The sequence below is a fragment of the Sabethes cyaneus genome, chromosome 3, assembly GCF_943734655.1.
Source record: "Sabethes cyaneus chromosome 3, idSabCyanKW18_F2, whole genome shotgun sequence".
Taxonomy (NCBI): domain Eukaryota; kingdom Metazoa; phylum Arthropoda; class Insecta; order Diptera; family Culicidae; genus Sabethes; species Sabethes cyaneus.
Window position 1 is genome coordinate 215,473,247 of NC_071355.1, and position 22,813 is coordinate 215,496,059.

The window sequence follows — 22,813 nt, forward strand, 5'->3', positions numbered from 1 at the left end:
TGGTTTTGAAATAGGCAGAATTGATGACGACTAACCCAAGTAGCACACTTTAGGTCCATTCAGTTGAAGCAACCGGATTACGACTGAAATTAGCCATAATTCGGTTACTACAACTGCATTGTAACAACCGTGCTAGTAGCTGCTAAGCTTGAAATTGTCTGATCTTTGGTTTTCCTAACCTTTTGCTTTCCTTTACGTGGGATACAGTAATTTTTACTTCTCACGTATCTCCAAAAATAATTAATATTGAAATGAATCATGCCGTTTTTTATGTACTATTTTTTTTGCATGAATTAAGGTGAAGTAACTAACTTTCGCAATTTTGTTATGTTAATTTTTACCAGTTTAAAACATGAGAAAAATACTCTCGCAACGAACCAGTAACAAAGGCTTTAGGTTTGGTGACACACAATTATTCTAAAATGTTGCATGATAAGTTAACGAAATGTTGCAAAAATCATTCAAAATATCTTTAAATCAATAATTTTCTTATGGGAACTAACTGCAAAACTGCTCGAAATTAGCTCGTTATGGTCGAGTGGTTTATCTATGACGGCAATATGTTTTTCTGTGCTTCATTGGTCTGTTGAAGGCTCGTTTTCATATAATTGAAGTAGCATAATCCACTCTCGGATTAATTGTCACCTGCTCGTATGGCACGCATATGCTTGAGTTCTGAATGTTGAGTGAGACATTATGCAAACGATGACGACGAAGGATCGATTTCCACCGTATATGTTTTATTTGCAGTAATAAATATACTTTCCGTTGTGATACAGTTTGCGGTTTAGTTTGCTGTACACCATACAGGTGGATTATGTTGTCATTGTCATGGAGCTAATTAAACTAGGCAACTGGCGCTACTGGAAGATGATCACCCTGCGGCTGGAATCCGTTTTCGTCGGCAATGTACCTATCAAAGCATACAAGGAAAACCAAACACCGTTAGTTAGCTGTGCTGCATGGATCTCGTGTCTGAAATATGATAACATTGGACCTGATTGGAGGTCCCCTGATGGGGTGTAGGTACCTGAGTGTGTAGATTTGGCCGTCCGGAGCGGTGTATTGGAACGAGCCGGTTTGTACCGAAACAGGAACCTCTTCCTCGCCGAGCTGACGTCCCGTTTCGTCCGTCTTTGGAACACGTACCCGTTTGATGGTACCCTGGTCTTCGACCTTGATGCCGTTACCAGTCTCGAATCTGCAATAAAAGCACATTTGATAAGCTGTTTACATTTTACGATTGTAGGTTTATGCTTACGCATAGCTAAAGCTTCCATCTGGTTGAATATCGGACGTTTGACTAACGATTGGAGTGTCGGCATCGGCGGTACGGCCTTGAGGTGCGGCTTGGGAGAAAGCTACCGCTAGAATTAGAACTGCAATGATCACTTTCATGTTTGTTTATTGTGGTTCTAAACTACGTTTATGGCACGAATGTTTCTTAGATAACCCAAATGGTACACTGTGACTTCGGATCGGTTTTGGTTTGCTTTATATATGACGGGTGCGTATGTACACTTGTCTAGCGATTGAGCCAGGAGTCACAAAAAATCCCAAGCTACGGAGTGTCACCCGGTCTACTATAGTAGTCGGTACGATAATAGTAAGGTGGAATATGCGATATTTGTTTGGATTTTCGTCATTCAGTTCACACATATTTAGTAAGCGTCCTCTGTTTACCTCCGATCTCTCTAGGCATCATCCCAAAGCACCACCGACCGACCGGTGGTGGACTGCCGAGATTGTCAATAAAGCGTAGGGTAAAGTGATGCAGAATGCACCGCTTAAGCAAAACATCATTTTGCAGAGCAACGGCGTGTTTGTTCCACGTTTTTCAACTTATAGAAGCCTTTGGGATCTTTTTTACACTTACTCCAGGTGAAATTTCCTAACAAAAACCAGTATTTTTTGTTATTTTTGACGATTTTTGGCAAGAGTCAAAATCATTATGTGGGGCAGAACGCCAAAGCCCGTGGACAAAACGCACCAAGTTTGCCCAGCTAGGCGTTATACGCAACCAGAAAATTTACATTTAATCACGTGTTGTATAAACTCCTAAAACTAGGCTGCCGAAATAGTGGAAGCGTTCGTTATAGCGTTTGTTACATACGGTTGTTTGCTGGGATATAATGGGTTCATATCTCCACATAATTGGCAATAAAATTTAATCATCTACTTTTCTCCAACTGATGTGTGATGAAATATTGTAAGTTAAACAATGTACAATTAGGTTTAAGGCAAATTCTAAGTCCTATACAATACATATTATTGCTACATTTTTAATAAATAATCCGAAACAAAAGATGTACTGCAAATTAAAAATATTTTATAACTGTTCGATCCCGCTGTGATGCATTCTACCCCTGTTTTGTATTTTGAAGTTTTTTGCAATATATGTGAAAAACATGCCTAGTTAATGCCTTTTTTGTGATGAATCGTCGAGTATGACAGTATATCAATTAGATAGACTGTATTTATTATGAAATGTGCATACCAACTAGTGGTAAAAGCTTAAGAGAAAACCGTGATTTCTTACATGTGGAATGAGATCGCGAATAATCGCTTGATTTTATTGGATGTGGCTATGTTTGATGCATTTACATTCTACACAATTATGAATTAGCTTGTTTTACACCAAAATAAAATGCGCATTCAAAAATTTGCCAAATAGTTTCCGCGTTTTTAAACAATTAATAGCATGGGCCATTCTACCCCACCCCGGTGCGTTCTGGACAGTCTTCCCCTAGCAGCGGTGGTGGTGGCGTCGGTGGCGGTCAATAGCGGTTCGAGAAAAGCGATCTACCGAACCCGCGGCAATTGAGGATGGGTCAGTGATATCGGTACATGAACTGCTGAGGCGCAATATTTCGTTGAAAAGGTTTTAACTGTTAGGGTGGTACTGCAAGAGTCGCTAAGTGTTCCGTTAACTAGAAGTGTCGCACTATTTCTAAACCATTGCCAGTACAATAAAAAAAGGGAATAAAATAGTTCAATATTTTAGCAGATTTTTGATAAACTTCTCGGTTTCCGAACTTCGGCAAAGCATTTTTGTAGGAGCAACCCGTAAACGGTGTGCAGGTAGATGTCAATCTACAAACATAAACCGGGTGGCCTCCACATTTCGATGCGCATGTACAGCTCAGCTGAGGCTGCGGGTTCGAAAATACGATAAGGAAATCTTCGCTCCAAACTGGTGACTTAATTTCGCTATGTGCATCTCAATTGACTGCATCGAGGCATGAAATATTCGAATGTAGAGGAGATTAGCATAGGCAAACTTTGCGAATTGATTTGTTCGAGGTTGAGTATTTTTGGAAATTTAACATTTGGAACACAAACAGCGCCGGACTGCTCAGGTTGTAACGTGGAAGCAGGGTTTGTCCAGCAGGATTGCGCAAAATCTGTCGACCACCAGCTGGGTACTAGTAGGGCACGGGCATTCAACAGCCCATAACGGAGGGATAGCTAATAAAACGAAATGAAAATCGCGACTAATTGGGTGGGAGAGTTTGCCAGGTAATCATACAGAAATCTCTAGCTGTGCAGCCTCACGATCAGTATACAGACACAGGCAATGGTACCTCCGATGAATTTGCAACGGCTTCGATGGCGAAAAATCTCGACTTGGTAATCAAATAGAACTCACGAATGAGCTGCCATTTGTCCGGAGCCCTTCGGAATTGAAATTTGTCTGGGCATGGACTGTAAAACTCCCTTTTATGTGGCATGTTTTGGCATGTCGGTTATATATAAATATGAATTAAGTCCATCGCGGGGCACAGTTTGGAGTTGAGTTTTTAACTGTTCGGTACTAAAACTACGGCAAAGTGGATAATTGAAGATAGGTCACATTCCGAAAAAGCAATTACAGGAAAAGTGAAAGGATTTACAATGACCAAAGTGCTAATTTTGCTCGCTATGATACTAATCGTTAATGGCCAAACAAGACCTACTCCAAAGTTCAAAGATATTCCTATAATTGCACATGAAAATGTTTTAGAAGTGGACGGAAAGTTTAGATACAGGTATCAAAAGTGTCTTAGCTGGAAAGATTGCGCTTTATCATGCTTTTGAATTGTAGTTACGAAGGTGGTGATGGAACGCGAGCAGCCCAGGATGGCCAGCAAATTTTTGTGAATAACCAAGCCGGTACCGCGTCGCAAGGACAGTATACCTATCAGGTCCCATTGAAAAAACAAGTTAAAAAAATTATTTTCACATGATAGCTATTCGAATATTTTTACAGGGTGATGATGGAAAGACTTACAGTGTGTCGTACACGGCAGATGAAAACGGATATCGCCCGTCAGCGGAACATCTTCCAACACCACCACCCGTGCCTGCGCCAATTGCCAGGGCGTTGGCATATCTTGCAACACTGCCACCGCAGAAAGAGAACAAGCGAAAGTTTTAGCTGAAAAGTGCATACATTAAATGCTTAGGTTCTATTAGTGATGTTGTTTAGAAATAAAGGATGTGCGCGTAATTTGTGTGTGATACGTCTGATCTTCATTATGCTTCTCCATGGTCTTGTTTCTGTTTAACAACTATAAAATATGAAATGTCTGTGATTATGAACTATAATTTCAGGTTCGATGAACCAAAGATTCTATAATGTGTGATATATTTGAGTTAAAAGTGTAAATATTCGAAATTCGAAATTTTAAGATATTTTGAAATAAGTATTAACGACTATACACAGCACCTTTGTGATCAATTTGAGCTGCTGAAGTTACACAGAGTATCAATTAGACAGAATTTTGGTATAATTTACCATCTCTGAAGTGCAAAGATTCAGAAATTTTCTCTTTGAATAGAACTCTTGTTGAAAGAATGAAAGATACGAAGTTAGTGTTCCAGTTGGCACAAGTTTTTTAGTACTCGCGAAAATGAAATTATTACTTATTGGCGCAAGTATTAAGACAAGAGTAAATAGCAGCGATCCTGCCAGTAATTTACAAATGAAAGCCAAATATACTTATCTCTGAGTCGATTGAATCGATGGTGTCGATTGAAGACAGATTGCATAATAATGATGATGATGATGATAATAAGTTTTAGAAGATAACTTTTAGAACCGATTTTGTACATGATTTGGGACTATTTAATTTTTGACCATCGTTCGTTGTTGGGATTTTCACGTTGTTTATTTGACGTAAATCGATTGTCCTTTTTTGTAATTAAACCTTGAAGGTGATACTACTGAAGAGTTTCTTTGCTGCACTAGATTTTGAACTACATATTTGTGGAATTACACACATTACACATTACACATTATACACACATGTGGAATTTTAAAATAATCATAGGTGTAGGTTATACGGACGAATAAACCGTAACTATACAATTTTTAGGTCCCACTTACCCCGGAGTAACTTATATCTTGTTAACTAAAAATTATACTTTTCTAGAATATGAGACCTCCTTTTGGTCTACAAACACAAAAAATGAACATTTTCTGTATTTTTGTCATCATTATAATTTGAAGTTTCAGTTCTATATTTCTCCAAAAAAGCTTATTAAAATGTTTTTTATTTGGTTGCAAAACGTTTTCAGAAGCTTTCAGCCTGCTGCTAGTTCGTCTCTGAAAAAATCATTAGAATTGGTTCAGTGGTTCAAAAGTTATACGTTTCTAAAAAAGAAAAACAAAAATCCCGACTTCTCAGACTACCCTCACTTAGACAGAAGCATCCCGAGCATCAAATATTAAAATACAGGTCCAAAATTTTCAGAGAAGTTACAAGTAGGGGAGTGTTGTCACCGCCGTAGCGTGCAGTTGGCCAGACTGGTCCCGCCAAGGGTGCTAGCACTAGGGGCGCGAAAAACGGTCTGAACCTCAGTAAGGCACTCTCGAGTGTAGCGAGTACTGGATACTGAGAATTGTACGAACCAATCGTGTCTTCGCTAAAGCCGCCACAATGTCACGCTACGACGCACTGGATCCAGGTCTACAATCTACAGTCAACTTTCGTTCGTTGGGCTATCTTTAAGTGGGCTACGTTTTAATCGGGCTCCCGTTAATTGGCCTATATCCCACCTAAAACGAAGTCAAACGTCATTTCTGACAGTGTATTTTTGCTTCCGTGGGGCTCTTGAATGCATTATTTCAAATACAGAAAATAATTTATAGAGAAAATATTAAAATTAATTAAATGGAATACAGTTGCATCATATCGTTATCTGATCATTTTTAAGCTTGACCGTCCCATTCATTCACGGCGAAACAGTTAAAAATGCTAATATATGTTAACATTGTAGTATGAAATTCTACTGTTTGCTTGTTAAAAATCTAGAAATAAATTTCAACAGCGAAAAGATAAAGTTTCACTTTGGCTCTGTGTTTAATAAGGGTATATATTTTTTATAAACCTTTCTGCGACGATTTCGACAAAAACAAACGATGTATCCCTCGGTTTCGACAGCTCAGCCCAATTAACGAAAGTCTTTTACTAAGTGGGCTAAGAGCTTAGTGCAATTAGCGAAAGTTGACTGTATTTATTTATTCATTTACTATTTGAAGGGGCTTTCAACCGTTGGTTGGTTCGCCCCAATCTACAATCTAATCCAAAACCTAATAAAAATGTGGACCCAAATATGGTCCACAATCTAATACAAATCTGTTCCAAAATCTGAAACAAAATTTGATTAAAAAAGTAGTACACGATATGGTCGATATAGTAGTTTCAAAATATGGTCCAGGTCCAGAACCTCGTTTAAAATCTGATCCAAAATCCGGTTGCGGGCTCAAAATCTGGTCAAAAATGTGGTCCAAAGTCTGATCAAATATGTAATTCAAAATCTAGTTTATAATCTGGCCCAGTTTGAGAATCTGGTTCCAAGTTTGATCTAAAATTTGGACCAAAATCGGATTAAAAATGTGCTCCAGAATCTGGTCTTGGTCTAGTATGTGGTTCAAAATCTGGTTCCACATCTGATTCAAAATCTGATAAACAATGTGGTCCAAAATATGATCCAAAATCTGGTCCAGATTTGATAAAAATTTGGTCAAAAATCTGGCCCAGAATCTGATGGAGATCCAACATCTAGTTCAAGTCCAAAATATGGCCAAAATCTCATTAAAAATGTGGCTCAAAATCTGGTCCAAAATCTAGTTCAAATCTGTTCCAAAAATTGTTACACATCTAGTATAAAATTTGATAAAAAATGTGGTCCGCAAAGTAGTCCAGGTCCAAAATACAGTCTAAGACCAGAATCTATGGCAGAACGTAATCTAAAATATGGTTAGTAGATTAAAATCTGATAAAAAATGTGCCCCAAAATCTGGTTTATAATCCCTTCCAATTCCGAAATCTTGACCCAAATTTGGTCTGGCTAAATCTGGTCCAAAGTCTGATAATAAATTGGTCCAAAATCGGGTAAGGGTCCAAAAACTGGTCCTGGTTTAGAATCTAGTTTAAAATTTGATGAAAAATGTTTTCCGAAACATCATCCAAAATTTAGCCCAAATCTGATAAAAATATGGTCCAAAATCTGATCTAGAATTTGGTGCAGCTCCAAGATCTTGTTCACGACCAGAATCTGATCCAAAATCCGATAAAAAATGAGGCCCAAAAAGTGATAAAAAGTGTGGTCAAAAATCTTATTTAAAATCAGGTTCAAATCTGATCTAAAAAGTGGTTCAAAATCTATTCTAAAATCTGAAAGTAAAGTTGATAAAAAAAATGCGGTTCGCAATTTAGTACGGGTCTGGAATCTGGTTCAAAACTCTGATCTGGCTGGTGGTTTAAAAACTGATTAAAAAACTGTAGCCTAAAATCTGCTCCAGGTTCACAATTTGACTCAAAATCTGATCAAAAAGTCAAAAAGTGTAGTCCTAAATCTAGTTCAAATCTGTTACAAAATTTGGAACAAAATCTGATAAAAAATGTGGTCCAGATTTTAGTGAAGGTTCAGAATCTGGTTGGTGGCTTAAAATCTTATCGGAAACAACACCGATTTAAGAAACGAGGGAGTGCCAAAGCGCTCATGGCTCTGAGAGTAATCAACAGTGAGACAACAGGAACAGTGAGTCAATATTCCCATTGAAAACATTCAAGATACATAAAACATACAAGATACATAAAACATTCAAGATCCATGATATTTTCATGAAAAGTAAAGTTTGTGTACTTACATCGCATAATGTAGTTTGAAAATTTTTTGTTGATTTTTTAATATATTGATCAATAAAAATTAGTTTTAGGGGGTCAAAGTAAATTCTTTTGCAATCATTTTCAAGTGATTTTCAACAGCAAAATACACATTAAATTTAAATTACTGCATTGCATCACATAGTAATAACAGTTTACATATGAAAAAATGTGACAATAGAACTGTTTGTTAACTCCGCTAGTTCACTATTTTTCAAAAAACATTCCTATTGGCTACGGTGAGACCCAGAGACGTGAGTGACACTGAGACAAATCTTGCGCCATGCAGATTGTTTTGAAATTTTTGTTGTGTTCAATTGCAAATTAATCCATAGGGATTGATTGTAAATGAATTCTGAAGTGTAAGTTAAAAGTCAGATGTCCAGGATTTGTCTTTTATATGAGTATAAATGTATATATGAAAATAATCGGAACTTTCAATCATACCCAACAATAATGTATGGTTTGCTTTATAGATACAATAAATAGCACGACTTCTAAATTATTCTTTATTACCCAAAAATATGGTTTAAGGGGACACAAGGGGGCTTATTTTGATACTAAATTTGTAATGATCCGACCACGATCATACACATAAGCATTTCAGTGCGGCGTGGAACAACTTCGGCGGAATAAAACGCCGCTCCTGGAAAACCACGATTTTCAAACTGTATGTACCTTTTCTCGGCAACTATACAACGTATTGGAACAAACTTTTTTTTTGTTTTGTTGGTAGTAGCTTGGCAAAGACTTTTATAACTTTTGAGGTTTGTAAACGTAACACAGCCAGAGAAAAAAGAAAAATAAGACAGGATTTTATTTTTTCAGCCATCTTTTTCGTTTTTCTCAAGCTGTGTTTCGTTTACAAACCTCAAAAATTATAAAAGTCTTTACCAAGCTACTATCAACAAAACAAAAAAATTTTTGTTCCAATCAGTACTGTTAATATTCATCAGCATAACGTTCAAACTTCTGGATTATCAGTCTACCTTACGTTGAAAATCTGCTTGCTTTGATCAAACGTACATAATAACTATATACAGCAAGCATGAACTTCATGCACGAGAATATAGAATATCAACGCCCTGTGATATTGTAACAAACTGATATTCACGTTTGAGCAGTGAAAATCAATAAAAAAATTTATGTTGTTATTTAGCATCTATTGCGTTCACCTGTTGGACATAAGATTTTTCTTTTCATTTACTGCATTTAAAATTGTTTTTTTCCTGAAGTGAATATCACCTTCTGGGTTTGAAAATCACTTACTCCCGTTCTATTTTCACGATATATTGAACTTGTATGCTATGATGAAAATCACTGTGCAGTTGTACATACGAAACTCAGAGGCACAAAAAACAATGTATGCTAAGAAAAAAGATTTTCTGTTTTGTTTGAAATTCGGTGATAATTAAAGGCCCTGGTTCCAATACGTTGTGTCTCATCGTAGCCGTTGCTCCCCTACACAAAGTTTTAATAAATTGGGAGCACTTTAAAAATTTAGTAACTCCCTTTTTGGTGGAATTGCTGTATAGATTCCTAGTTTGGCAAATTTTTTAAACATGACAGAATGAGACTGAACTTCAAACAACAACTGCAATAGAAGCAATTGTAATACCACCCAAATAGATATGAGTGTACCAAATGTATAAACAGACAAACCTCTACTTTTTCAGATGCGATTTTATTAACGCCTTTGATCAGTGGTAATGCAACAATAATATTCTTCGTTCTTCTCAATAATTAACATGAGCTACATATTTGGCAAAAGCACTTTGAACACGAAATTTCACTTGTTGCGACATTATTATCTAGTTCCAGATAAGTTCGCCTTGCATTCAACAAACAGTTAGTGATTTATCGGTAATTATCCTAAACAATATAACTAGTATTTGAGTATTAGCCATCGCTTGCGTTTGCTAGAGCTTGGCCCAGGTGGGTGAGGTCCTACGATCAGTTTTCGGTGGCGGGGGGTCTTCGTAACGGTCGGCCGTCTAACGTCGTTTTCGATTCGCCGGCGGTAGGCTGGCCAAATAGTCCAGAGCTTTCTGAATCTGCGGCGGAATCGGTGGCGGTGTCGGTAAGTGGTCTCCTTGAGGTTGGAAACCATTCTCATCGTCGGCGGAATAGTTCAGCGTAATGACCTGACCGTCGGGGGCGGTGTAGCTGATGGAACCGGACGCAATGATAACATCACTTGTGTCCGCACTGCTTGCCCGCTTCAGCGTTCCCTGCTCCTGGCCCCGAATTCCGTTGGCAGTTTCGTAGCTAGAAAATGTAGATAATATAGGTCAATGTCGGCAAATGTCTAAACTAATTTCTAATATTGTTCAATTTGTTCCATCGACCGAGATTGGATAATTGCTGGGTTGAGCAACCGACACTTTAAATAAAAACAATAGATAATTTATGAGTTTCCTGAGATAATTAATAGATGAGAGTTGTTAGCTACCGCCTTGTCTCTAGGCTATTGAAATTGAAGAGTGTTTTGTTTTTTTTATGCGATGTGGAAGATGATAACGAATGCGCGTTTGCTGAGCTCATGCGTTTATCTCAGTATAGTTCAGGCTACATGAGAAAAGCAACGTTCGTATCTAATTTGCATGATAATTGACTCTGGGTTGGCTGACCCGCCCGCAGTCATCATAGTTACTAGGTACTCATAGATAGCTAACTAGTGATCAGCATTTTGTCGATTTTACGTTGTTACTTCGCACCTGTACTGATAAGAACCATCCGGATCGATATTGCTGTCTTGGGCCACAATTTCAGCTTCGGCTTCTGTCCGCTGTGGTGCTGCGAAGGCGGCTGACATGCATGCCATCAGTATGATTAGTTTCTGAAAAATGATAACCGTGTAAATATTTTGTTTGGTGTCGAAGAAGTATATGAGCAATATAATAATTATAGTAAGGCTGTAAAATATTTTTGTCATAATATTCATCAAGCTTCATTTTACTTTCAACTTGGCCAACTTTCGAGTAATAAAGGATGATTTTTCGGTATTTACTGGGAAGATGTGGATTTCTGTGTTCACTTTTGTGGCTGTATCGAGAATTACAAGAGAAGTTTTAAGGTTTACTATTGGCTGCAAATTTCGTAATATCGATGACTTTCGATGATGTTTGTAAACATTTTATGTTATTTTTAAACAGCAAAGAATAAGCATATAATTTAAAATATTTAACGGGACTTCAAAGAACTACATCTGCCTGAAATCATTATATTGCAAACTTGTTCGACCGCTGCTTGAGGACTGGTGTTCTGAGCAACTAACGTGAAACCTGCGCATTGAACGAATGCAGATAAAATTAATCCGGCTTGTTTTGCGACATCTGCCATGGCGTAATTCTGGGAAGTTCCCATCGCACTCGGATCGGTACCATCTATTTGACCTCGATTCAATAGAATATCAAAACGTAAAATTCACCAAGCGGAGTTTGTGGTAAATGGAAAAATCGGTAAAGTACCGTTTAGTAGTCAAGTAAAATCGGTAAATGGTAAAGTCATTAATGCTAAAGTCGATTCTGTTAACCTTAGAGCGGTCGCGTTAAAAAAAGTTACATAAGCGGTCGCGTCGTGTACTGAGTACACGGCGAATAATACTGCCTATATCTCAGGACTGACATGAAATAGAAGGTTGCGGTTTTCGAAAAAGTTGTTTATCAATTTAAGACGCATCTGGAAACGAACAATAAAGTTTGAAAACTGATCCGCTAGATGGCGCAAATGGCGACCAAAACAAATGATTCTAGAATCTCGATACTAGAATCTCTAATATCTCGGGACTGAGAAGAGATAGACGATTGCTGTCTTTGGCAAAGTTGTTTATCTGGACGAGATCAATCTGACTGCGGATAACAAAATTCGGAACTGATACGGTAGATGGCGCTTATAACGAGCATATTGAGTTTTTTTTGGAATATATCAGAGTCGTGACGAGATAGACTGTTATTGTGTTCTACAAAGTTATTTGTTCGAACAAGACACATTTGGAAATTCATAACAAAGTTTGAAACTGTCTCAGTAGGTGGCGTGCGTGGTCAAATTATAATCTTATGATGATATCTCATGACCATGATACGATAGAAAGTGGCGGTTTTTGACAAAGTTGTGTGTCTAGACAAGACGAATTTGAAAATGATCGGTCAAATTCAGAACTGTCCCGCTAGATGTCGCAGTTGGTAAAATCATATTTCTTTTTGCGATATCTCAGCTTATGTCGAATAAACGGTAAAATGGCTTATCTGGTCTGGAAAAGAACACCAAAATGTTTGTAAATAGTATTCTTTTGACGATTTTCCCAAAACAGAGTTTGTGAATCATCGACAATGTTGACAAACTGAATAATGCACATATCACCTAGGGATACATGATACTTATTCAACTTACCCAAGTAGCAAACTTACGATACTTTTATTTAAATCAATTTATTAATGACTCACATTAGTTGTATAACAATTAGTTGTACAGTTTTATAATGAGTATGTTATTAGGGAAGCTTGCTATGGTATGTTGAGGTAATGCTTTAAACATTAGAATGTTAGAATTATGTTGACACTTACCACAAAACAATACAAAACGAGCATTTGTTTGTTTTATTTCCTGCTATGATAATGAGAATGAAAAATGTACATTAGATTCCTAACAATTCTATAATATCCTTATTACGGTTACTTATATCATACAGGAAATAACACACACGTAATACAAGGAAAGAGTAAAGAATTCGAGCCCAATGAAAAAAGCAAGCTGTTTTGAAATGAGTATCAAGAGAGTGCACTTCAGTCGTGTTGTCGCGTTAGCAAAACAAATAGCTTTGGTTTTATCATCACGCACACGTTAATAATTGCAAGCATCAACGTTGCCATTATGCCTGTCTGCCAAGTTAACTCCGGGATACGTTGCTGGCCCAACAAGCCACTCGTCGTATGTTCGAGTCTCGACTGAGCGGTGCCGCTTCAGAGTTAATAGGATCTTTGCACTAGCCCAGTGATTTTCCTGTACTCTAATAACCGGCAGCGATATCTATCGATAAAGAAGGATCAAGTTCTGAAGGACGTTTATATCCATGCATGGTTTTGCTTTGCTGATAAATCTAGATTTTACCAGATTTTTTATTGCATGCCAGACAAAGTTCTAAATCTTCCAGATATTTGGTAATGTCCCAGATTTTTGCCAGATTTTTGTTTCTCCGTTCTGCAAAGGAGTCATCGCTCCTAATTTCAGACAACATTTTGTACCGGCGTTGATCAAAACTGGCAAGACATTTCCCGAAAAAGTCCTCCCCATCGGTCAAATTGATCGCCAGATTTTGACATTTATTCGTGTTTGCCAGGTTTTCGAATAAACCTATTAGCGACCCTGGGAAGAATAGGGACTCAAACACTCTAAAATATTTTTTTAAGAATGTGATGGAAACGCAGCACGGGTTTCCAGGAATCTTGTCTGGTGATATTTCTATATAGACGATGCAGACGACGAAATTACTTCGTCAAAAGCATTTTGATCAGTCTGTGCTCTTCATCTTGTCTTTTGATAAAAGTTGAAGCAATACGTATCAATTGCTTCTTTCAGGAAACCATAAAAATAGCTGTTGATTGACTGGAATTGACAACGCAATCGATGATGAAAAGGACAACGATACGTTATCTAACGTGTTTTGACTACAGAAACCACTTTGTAGCGAACAGCAGTGTTCTATGTCATCATGGTTCCGCAATATTCCGAAAAGAATTTGATTTTCTCATCATCTCCACCTACTATTGACTTAATTCCGAGTTTTATTGACTATCATCGGAAGTATCTTATAAAAACTTTATAGAAAACATCAACCTTCTATCTCGTCATGGTTCGGAAATATCGCCAAATGAATTAAATTTCACCGTATACTCCATCTAGCGGACTAGTTCCAAACTTCAGAGTTCGTTACCAAATGCGTCTTGGCTTTACAAACAACTTTGTAGTAAATAGTAACCTTTTAGCTCATTACGGTTTTAAAATATTCTTAAATGAATTTAATTGCTTCATCTAGCGCCATCTAGCGAATCAGTTCCGAATTTTGTTGTATATCACGGGATGTGTCTTAACTAGATAAACAACTTTGTCGAAAGTCGCAACCTTCTAACTATTCACAAACTTGAGTTATTGCCCGCCGTGTACTCAGTACACGACGCGACCGCTTGCGTAACTTTTTTCATTTCAAAAAAGTTACGTTAGTGGTCGCGCTGGTGTACTGAGTACACGCGCGCGGACACACCATTTTTACAAGCATCTTTCGACCACTTTTTTTATTTCTTTTTTCTATATTTTGGCATCATTAGAAAGAGGAAGAGTAGATCTTCGAATACAACCAAAACCTGGAGTGATTTGATTACAATTTCGATGATTTTTTCGCGTTTTTCGAAAACGCGTGTACTCAGTACACTAGCGCGACCGCTCTAGGGTTAAAGAGGGGTCGCTTGTGGACTTTCACACTTCGCAACGTAATCTAAGATCAGTCACCGTATCTCACGAGTGAACATTTTCGAAAGTGGAAGAATTATTCGCAATCTTTTATAAGCAATCAGTATTCATGTAGGCCTTTGGGCTGCCGTTTTTCAACCCCCTCGCAAATCAGCTGAACGTGCATCTTTCCAGACCGGGGGGGTTCTATGCTGAAAATAGTTTTGGCAACTCTTTTATTGGGCACTTTGCCCACTACGTTGGACTGTGCACATCGCAGCTCACATCGTACTACCTTCACTATATCAGCATATTTGTATACTTGATATAGCTCGTGGTTCATGCGACTGCGCCACATTCCATCTTCCATTTTGATATCAAGTGTTGATCATAAAATTCTATGCTTAAACACCCCAAATACTCGTCGATCAGCTTCCTTTAGTATCCATGATTTATATCCATAAATGTGCACCGGAAGAATCTGAAGGCTGCAGTTTTGAGCGAATTTGTAATCTACATTATTTGGAATCCCACGTTCTCTGCCAGCAACCATATATTTCGTTTTGGCGGAGTTAATGGTAAGTCCCAATCTCGCCGCTTCCAATTTTAAGCTTATTCTTCCACTACTCTACAGTTGTTTTCGATAATCCTCGTTATTCGTAAAACTAAGAAGCATGTGAAATTTCGTGATGGTAGTTCCGTTTCTTTCCACGTTTGCTCTTCGAAATATACCTTCCAAGGCTTCCAAGGAATAGAATGTTAGAGTATGCATTCCTTTCCTCCATCCAACGTCACGAGAGCGGCTGAGGTCTCTCCCGTTATTCTGACACATGATTTGGATCCTTTCACCGTCTCACGAATCAGCTTAACTAGTTTGGTCGGAAAACCATGCTCTAGCATTATCTAGCGCATTTCGTTTGACTGAATCGTACGCAGCCGTAAAGCTCATAAACACGTAAGGAGTCTCCAAGTTGTACTACCGCAGCTTGTTGAGTAACTCGCCGACGAAGGACTCCACTAATGATCTCAGTTCACAGAGCAGGAATTGAATTGAAGGTATTCCGAGTGCGCAAAATGACTGGTTTAATGGGGGATACCAGTGAACGATGGAGCTATGTATCGTCGAGCGCGGAACGAGTTGATTGCGTTCTAGTGATGGAAAAAGTATCAGATCCTGAAGAATTGGAATAACTATTCCAGGCTGCCTCCCAGTTGGCTTCGAGGTATGCCGCTGGCCTAATAAACCAGTCGTCGTATGTTCGAACCTCGGCTGGGAGAGGCTGTTAGAGTCAATAAGATCGTAGTAACTGGCCCTGCAATTGTGCTGTACTCTAACAGCTGGCTGCGAAGTCTGTCGTGTAAAAACAGAAGGTCAAGTTTCGATAACGGAATGTAGCACCTAGGCTTTGCTGAACCTATCTCGTAAGGACTATGCACTGAAATCTAATATGTGCTGGGGACGAGAAAGGAAACCTGATCACCTAAGCCAGCATGCGGTGGTCGACAGATCGATACGATCTGGAACGGAACGAAAGATAACTTGGGAGAACCCGCAAAACGAGTGCAGCATCACGGTTTCCAGTTTCGAAGAGTTTCGCAGCAACTGATCGCCTTCCAGCATGCCGTGGCAGATCTCTCTAACTAGGAAAAGCGACCAACAGCGACGTACTCCAGTGGATAATTTCCAGAATTTGGCTACAAGAGACATTACCGCATGGTAGATCGAAGGAGTGGTTTATTCCATCTACAAGAAAGGAGATCGTTTAGCTGTAATTACCGAGGCATTACGCTAATCAACACCGCCAACACCGCTCTCCCAGATCTTATTACATCGTCTGTTTCTAATAGTAAAAGAACTCGTAGGATAATATCGAGCGAGCTTTACGGGGGTCCGTGTTACTACAAACAGTGCCGTAGCGTGCAATTGTCACCCTCCTAAGGGCAACAGCTCTAAGGGGCGCCAAAAGTAAGATACTCGGGTGGAGCGAAATATTGGGGAGTTATACGGATCATGTATGACTGTTTTAAGAAACGAGGGGAGGACACCGAATCGCGTCTTTGCCAAGGCCGCAACAGTGTTACGCTACGATGATCTGGTACCAGGTCTAGAATCTGATCTTAAACCTGAAAAAATGTGGTCCGAAACATAGTCCACCATCTAGCCCAAATCCGTTTCAAAATCTGAAACAAAATTTCATCAAAAATGTGATTCACGATATAGTCCAGGTTCAGAGTCTGATCCAAGATTTGGTTGCTGGTTTAAAATCTGATCATAAATATTGTCCAAAATCTGGTTTATAATTTGGTCCAATTTGAGAATCTGGTCTAAAATTTGATCTAAAATCTGTTAAAAGATATGCTTCAGAATCTGGCCCAGGCTCTAAATCTGATCTTGATCCAGTGTGTGGTTCAAAATCGGGTCCCACTTTTGATCAAAAATCTGAACAAAAGATAGAAATGTGGTCCAAAATCTGGCCCAGACTTTGTTGGATGTTCAAAATTTGGTTCAGATTCAGAATCTGGACGAAAATATGGCCAAAATCTAATCAAAAATGTGCTCCCAAGTCTGGCACAGAATCTACCCTGCAAACAGTTTTGTTTAAGAATAACTTATATTGTACAGCTAATTCCCGTGGAACAAATGCTTGATAAGCTATTATAGAACAAAATGTTGGAATTCTGGAACAAAAGTTGATATAAATGAAAGCAATCTAGTCTAGGTCCATAATCTGATCCAGGTCCAGAATCTCGTCCAGAACGTGGTCTAGCCCAGGCCTAGAATCTGGATCTAAAATCTAATTTCAGACCTGGTAAAAGAATCTGATCAAAAATGTGGATCAAAATTTGGTCAAGAATCAAAACCAAATCTGTCTTAAAATCTCAAAAAAAAGTCGATAAAAAATGCAGCTTGCAATCCAGGTCCAAAATATGGTTCAGGTCCGAAAACTGGTTCAAACAGATTTTTGGCCACATCTTCTGCACCAGATTTTGGACCAAGAATCTGGTGCAGAAAATGTGGCCAAAAATCTGTTCAAATATGTGGTCCAAAATCTGGTGCAGAATCTAGTCCCAATCTGTTTCAAAATTTGTTACAAAATTTGGAACAAAATTTGCAACGAAATCTGATAAAACTGTGGTACAGAATTTAGCGCAGGTTCAGAATCTGGAATACGCCGATTTAAGAAACAAGGGTGTGCTTAACCGGGTCTTCGCCAAGGGCGCAAAAATATTGCGCTAGGGTTTTGACTACCAAGTGAATTATCATCATATTTCGCTAAATTCTTCGGAAATGTTGATAGTATAAGGTGCCAACGCATCATATTTTTGTAGATTTCAGAGCAGCATATGATACAGTTGATTGTGAATAGCTATGGCAGATAATGCGCGAAAAAGGATTTCTGCTCCGGAACGAATGCTACGTGTGCGTTTCAGGGGCACTATCGAGTCTTTTAGAATCGCGCTAAGGGCTGCGGCAAGGGGATGGGCTATCTTGTATTTTATCTAAAATCGCCATAGAGAGTGTGTTTCGTCGACCAGGCATTGAAACGAGAACCACGGCTGTCAATAAGTGTAGCCAGTATTAAGCGTAAAATCAATTGAATAATTTGTGGAGTCGTATGTTAAGTGGACATAAAACCCGCCAGCTACTCTGTACTTTGGCGGAAACTGGGAGCGACTGATACAATCAATAGAAAAGATCTCGAAGCAACCCAAATAACAAATCGAGTTTATCTCAATCTTATAATGCGATTTATCCCTATTGTGCAAAGTCTAAATTGCAGCCACAAAGAATCGCCCAAGTCTTGATTGTTTAGCCAACTGAATGCGACTGTGGTGCTCAGCAGTCAGGTCTTTGAACGCTGTCGGAATCTAGTTAGACGACGCCGATGATTTCCGACACGATGATGCACCGAGCTGTTCAGACAGTTCGTCGCATCGGCCGCACAGTGTATCGCTGCCGAGATGGTATATTGCGCGAGGCATGTTCTGAAGCTGGGATAACCGATATTCTGTACCAGGGGCATTCAATCCCCACACCCATGATCATAAAAACGAGAACATACTGGGAGGGAATGTCACGCTGTCTGTAATGAGACCTTCTTAAGTCAAAAATGAGTAATCAAAAGGTGGAAGACAAAAGTCTAAGATTAAAAATCAAGAGTTTAAGAGTCGAAGTTAAAAACTAAAAATCGAAAATTAAGAGTAAAAATTCAAAAGCCAAAAGTCAAAATTTAAATGTCAAAGTCAATAGACGAATTTCAAAAGATAAAAGGTAAGTTTCAAAAGCCAAAAGTCTAAGTCAGAACAGAAGTCAAAAGTTAAAAGTTAATATTCAAAGGTCAAAAGTAAAATGTCAAGAGTCGCAAGCCGCAAATCAAATGTCAAAATTTGTAAACAAAATGTTGAACTTTATAATTCAAAAATCAAAGCTCAAAATTTTTCTAAACTAAACTAAACTTGAAACCAGGCATAAAATTGAACCTGAAATTGGACTTGGTATTCGACTTAATTTGAGCCTAAAATATTACTTCAATTTGAACTAGGAACCGGACTGAAATTAGAACTTGAAAATGTACTTAAGATGGGCTCGAACTTAGACTTGGAGTTGGGTATGACGTTAGTCCCGTTAGTTTGCTTGCAATTATACCTCAAATTGGACTAAAAATAAAATTTTCAAATTTTGCTTGAAGCTGAACTTTAAACTGGAAATTGGCCCCACGCCTGGGCACACCAGCAAATTTGAACACATTCAAAATACTGGGGTTCAGATTAAAGAAGGTCACCACCACTAAGGTTTAAGGTACTTCTTACCTTCTTCAATGCGGAAAATTACGGAATGCAACAAAATAGAGACTATTACTTTGTCTACAGAAGACATAGTTCAAACGGGAAGCAAAGAGTGGCGCAAGCAGGCGTATGAACCACGAGCTGCTGGCATTCCTTGAAGAGATTTCCATCGTACACTTGACAAAAGTCTGATTTCGCTACGGTAGGCCAGCTACGTCGCGAAAATATCAGACCTAACCGGCACTAGAAATAGAGGAATTCAACCTGCTGGAGGTACGACCAGATCGAAGCTGGTTATTGAGTGTTCGCTCAAGGGATTTACGATGAGTAGCCTAGGACTGAGTGAATTTCATATGAGTTCTTGTTACGACACGCGCACGTTTAGCGTTTAACAGCTACTTCACCACAGTATTTCAGTATAAGGGAAAATCGTCCTATAAGAAAATTATAAAACGTTTAAGGGAATGCATTGAATGCAGACATTTATCATTTCTCATTTGTATTTCTTGGACATAATATTTCTGAAAAGTGTTCCGTATTTCAACTAATTAAAGTAACACTGTGAGTGTTTTATACATTTCATTCAGGATGTTAAATAACTAACTAATATAATTTTCTTCTTAATATCACATTCGGAAAATTTATATCACAACCATAATCTTTTGAGGCTCCACGTTGCTGTCCAAATATTGACAGAAAACCGTTTCGGCTGAATAATTTATACACTTATAAAAACGATGAGTTTGATTCCAGATTAGTTCGAAGATTTTGGTATAATAGTTTTGTTGATCAGCATTGAAGTACAATATATGTATGATTCTGCTTATATTCAGTCATCAAGATGTATCAGCAAAATTGACTCAGTCAGTAATTCTAACAAATTTTTGCGGAACGCAGTTAAAACTTGTTTTGAATGACAATATTACGCATCACTTACATACTTTTACTATAGGAAATATGCATATTTATTGTTTTTTTTCGTTCGGGGTCCCCAACACTATCACCCGTAATTAATATCGATGAAATTCGCGTATTTTAGTTATATTTTCCAAAACATCAAAAAATACTTTCACTTTCAGTCCCACTCAATGTATCACTAAGCCGCTTTTACTTACAAATTTCATATTGTTGATAATTTGACTGTTGCTAAAAAATCACTATTACTACTTTCAATCAACACCCGCGTTTCCTGCTCGTTTCCGGCACAGCTTCTGTGCTCTTCCAAACGCCAGCTGATAGTAAAATCTAATGAAAGAATAGAACTTTATCTACTGTATTTATAGACGTTCGAGTTCCCATCTGCCTCGTCGGCGCGGCGTTTCGAGTTCCCTGCGCCAACCGTCCGCCGTATGAGATGATCCGATCCGCGATGATAGGCAGGCCACGCGACTAGACTGAGACTTTTCTCTCGCTACCCTCCCGTCCCCTTCCTGTTGCGCAGTGCAGTACTTATTCATCAGTAATATAATATACAAATGTAACCATTTCAAGACGAATTTCCATACATCAGCCGCGCCGCCGCCGGTGTGGTAGCCCTATTCAGTATGATTTAGCACTCGCGCACTGTTGCGGCTACCGGTAACAGTACTAAATAGCGAACTGGTTTTTGGACCGCAGACTCACTGCTGTGAAAAAGAAGTCTGGGTCTGGGTTTGTTCTAGTATCGGAGAATTTCCTATATTGTAGTTCATTGTTTAGAGAAGTCAAATCTGTTAGAATGACAAAAAATAAAAAATAAAAATTGATCCTAATCAATTAAATAATAGTTTGCTTTATATTCTGGCACTGTGTCCAACTCCCCCCGCTCATAAAAGAGCAGTAAGGCAGAGGAAAGTGATGAAAATTTAATTGTCGGTAACTTTTCTATTCCCTCTGTGGGATCTATCTTGCTATCCTTTGATTCATCATCATCGTTTAAGTTTTATTGTGTGTTGTTGCAGAACTGACCTATCTGCGCGTCGCCGGCCGTTTATCGAATAGATGCACCGCTCAGGCACGAGCTAGAAACCTGACATTAAGTTTGACATCTGCGCGTTGGATGATTACACTGTTGTGTAGCATTTTGACCTATAGTTGGAAGGAATAATCAAATTAAAGTGGACACTAAAGTAAGGAAATTTATTACCGTGCGCGGTTATCCGAACACAATTTTGCGAGGTTTCAGATCGTTAAAAGAGTAGAGTATGAACATTGTTGCTCGTCAAGATAATTTTTGTTGATAACAGAGCTTACCTATACCTATTTGTAGAATAAAAAATACACGTTTATTTTTCAGTGCATCACATGACTTGAATTCTAACCACATATTCCATATGTATATGGATCATATTTCATTCGTTCATTCCATTCATTAGCACTATCAGTTTCACTTTCATTGGCGCCGGTGACAACGTAACAACCTCCGTCATTTGTATTAACAGCAGGTTCATATATTGCGTGACGGTACACGAGTACAAGAATTTCCAAGCTTTGTACCTATAAATAAAATAAAATAGAATTGCAGCTTTCCAAAATGTCAACCAGTCAACCAACCAACCAAAACCCCTATTTTCTCACAGTTACCTCTCCTATCTTTGTGAAGCAAGAGCTCAATTTGCTAATTTGACAGTCTCTGACTGAATCTCCTGTTTAATCTGTAGCCGGTGAGAATCGCTTCTGGCGATTATTACCACTTAATGGAGTGTTTACGCCGTTGGCTTAGGTGACGAGCATCAACAAAGTGAAGAAACTCTCTTTCAAAAGAGATGGACTAAAAGCTAACTATATTCCGCTCAGCTAACTATATTCCGCTCAGCTAACTATATTTCGCATGTAGTAACAACAATTCATGTCTATTATAAATTGTTGGCCGGGCACCGCACTGCAAAGTTAATTTTTGTAAGCATATCTAGCTGAAGCGACCTTTTTCGATTTGACTGAAAATTTAGATGTATTTTCATTATGACTAAGCGCTTATATCTTTTAACGTTGCCAGCTTAGCATTTCAGACTGTGCTTGGTTTTTAGCTCATGTTTCCTCTATGCAAATCCTAATAGAATCTGTAAATTGAGGAAGATGAAAATTTCCTTTTTATTTCTATTATTTGTTTTTAAAAACGATAAGCGATCACTATCCTGAGTGACACCTACAAAGAGCTTTGCTTTCCCAAATCATCTTCCGTTCGCTGTCGCCAATAGCCCTTGCGAATTCATGGGAAGTTATCAGGCCGGCTCCGTGGAGCACTGGGCGCTCGCAGAACTGAAGATCAGGTGCCATGGACCGAATTAGATAGAGGAATTACGCTATGCAGGCCTTGTCATAAAATGTAAGGGCATCTAAAAGGTGTCCCACATCACATTGCATCACGGAAAAAATACTGTAGAAAATTACCCCCTAAGTATTTTCTCTTGAAAATTTGGGTAGAAATAGTTTATAGTGTATTGTTTAAA

At 38.4% G+C, this 22,813-nt stretch overlaps 3 protein-coding genes across 8 annotated transcripts; 1 reads left to right on the plus strand and 2 right to left on the minus strand.

The window, feature by feature from the left end:
* Positions 1–846: 846 nt before the first annotated feature.
* Positions 847–1,398, minus strand: LOC128743580 (cuticle protein CP14.6-like). The gene is made up of 3 exons (XM_053840180.1): positions 1,262–1,398; positions 1,031–1,201; positions 847–913 (listed from the first exon to the last, which is right to left on the minus strand). Exons 1-3 carry the CDS (start codon positions 1,396–1,398, stop codon positions 847–849), a joined length of 375 nt encoding a protein of 124 aa, XP_053696155.1.
* A 2,496-nt stretch (positions 1,399–3,894) lies between these two features.
* LOC128740687 (endocuticle structural glycoprotein SgAbd-3-like) lies at positions 3,895–4,417 on the plus strand. The gene is made up of 3 exons (XM_053836251.1): positions 3,895–4,028; positions 4,085–4,184; positions 4,250–4,417. Exons 1-3 carry the CDS (start codon positions 3,895–3,897, stop codon positions 4,415–4,417), a joined length of 402 nt encoding a protein of 133 aa, XP_053692226.1.
* A 5,467-nt stretch (positions 4,418–9,884) lies between these two features.
* LOC128740152 (endocuticle structural glycoprotein ABD-4-like) lies at positions 9,885–22,005 on the minus strand. Of its 6 annotated transcripts, XM_053835676.1 has the most exons (7): positions 21,922–21,994; positions 21,686–21,860; positions 21,511–21,623; positions 21,333–21,452; positions 20,501–21,094; positions 10,871–10,992; positions 9,885–10,421 (listed from the first exon to the last, which is right to left on the minus strand). In XM_053835676.1, exons 5-7 carry the CDS (start codon positions 20,507–20,509, stop codon positions 10,148–10,150), a joined length of 405 nt encoding a protein of 134 aa, XP_053691651.1. In that variant the 5' UTR covers positions 20,510–21,094; positions 21,333–21,452; positions 21,511–21,623; positions 21,686–21,860; positions 21,922–21,994; the 3' UTR covers positions 9,885–10,147. The 6 variants fall into 6 exon arrangements, with proteins under 6 accessions (XP_053691651.1, XP_053691649.1, XP_053691650.1 ...); XM_053835674.1 differs by having other exon boundaries at positions 20,501–21,452; positions 21,918–22,005; XM_053835675.1 differs by having other exon boundaries at positions 20,501–21,452; positions 21,689–21,860.
* Positions 22,006–22,813: the final 808 nt, after the last annotated feature.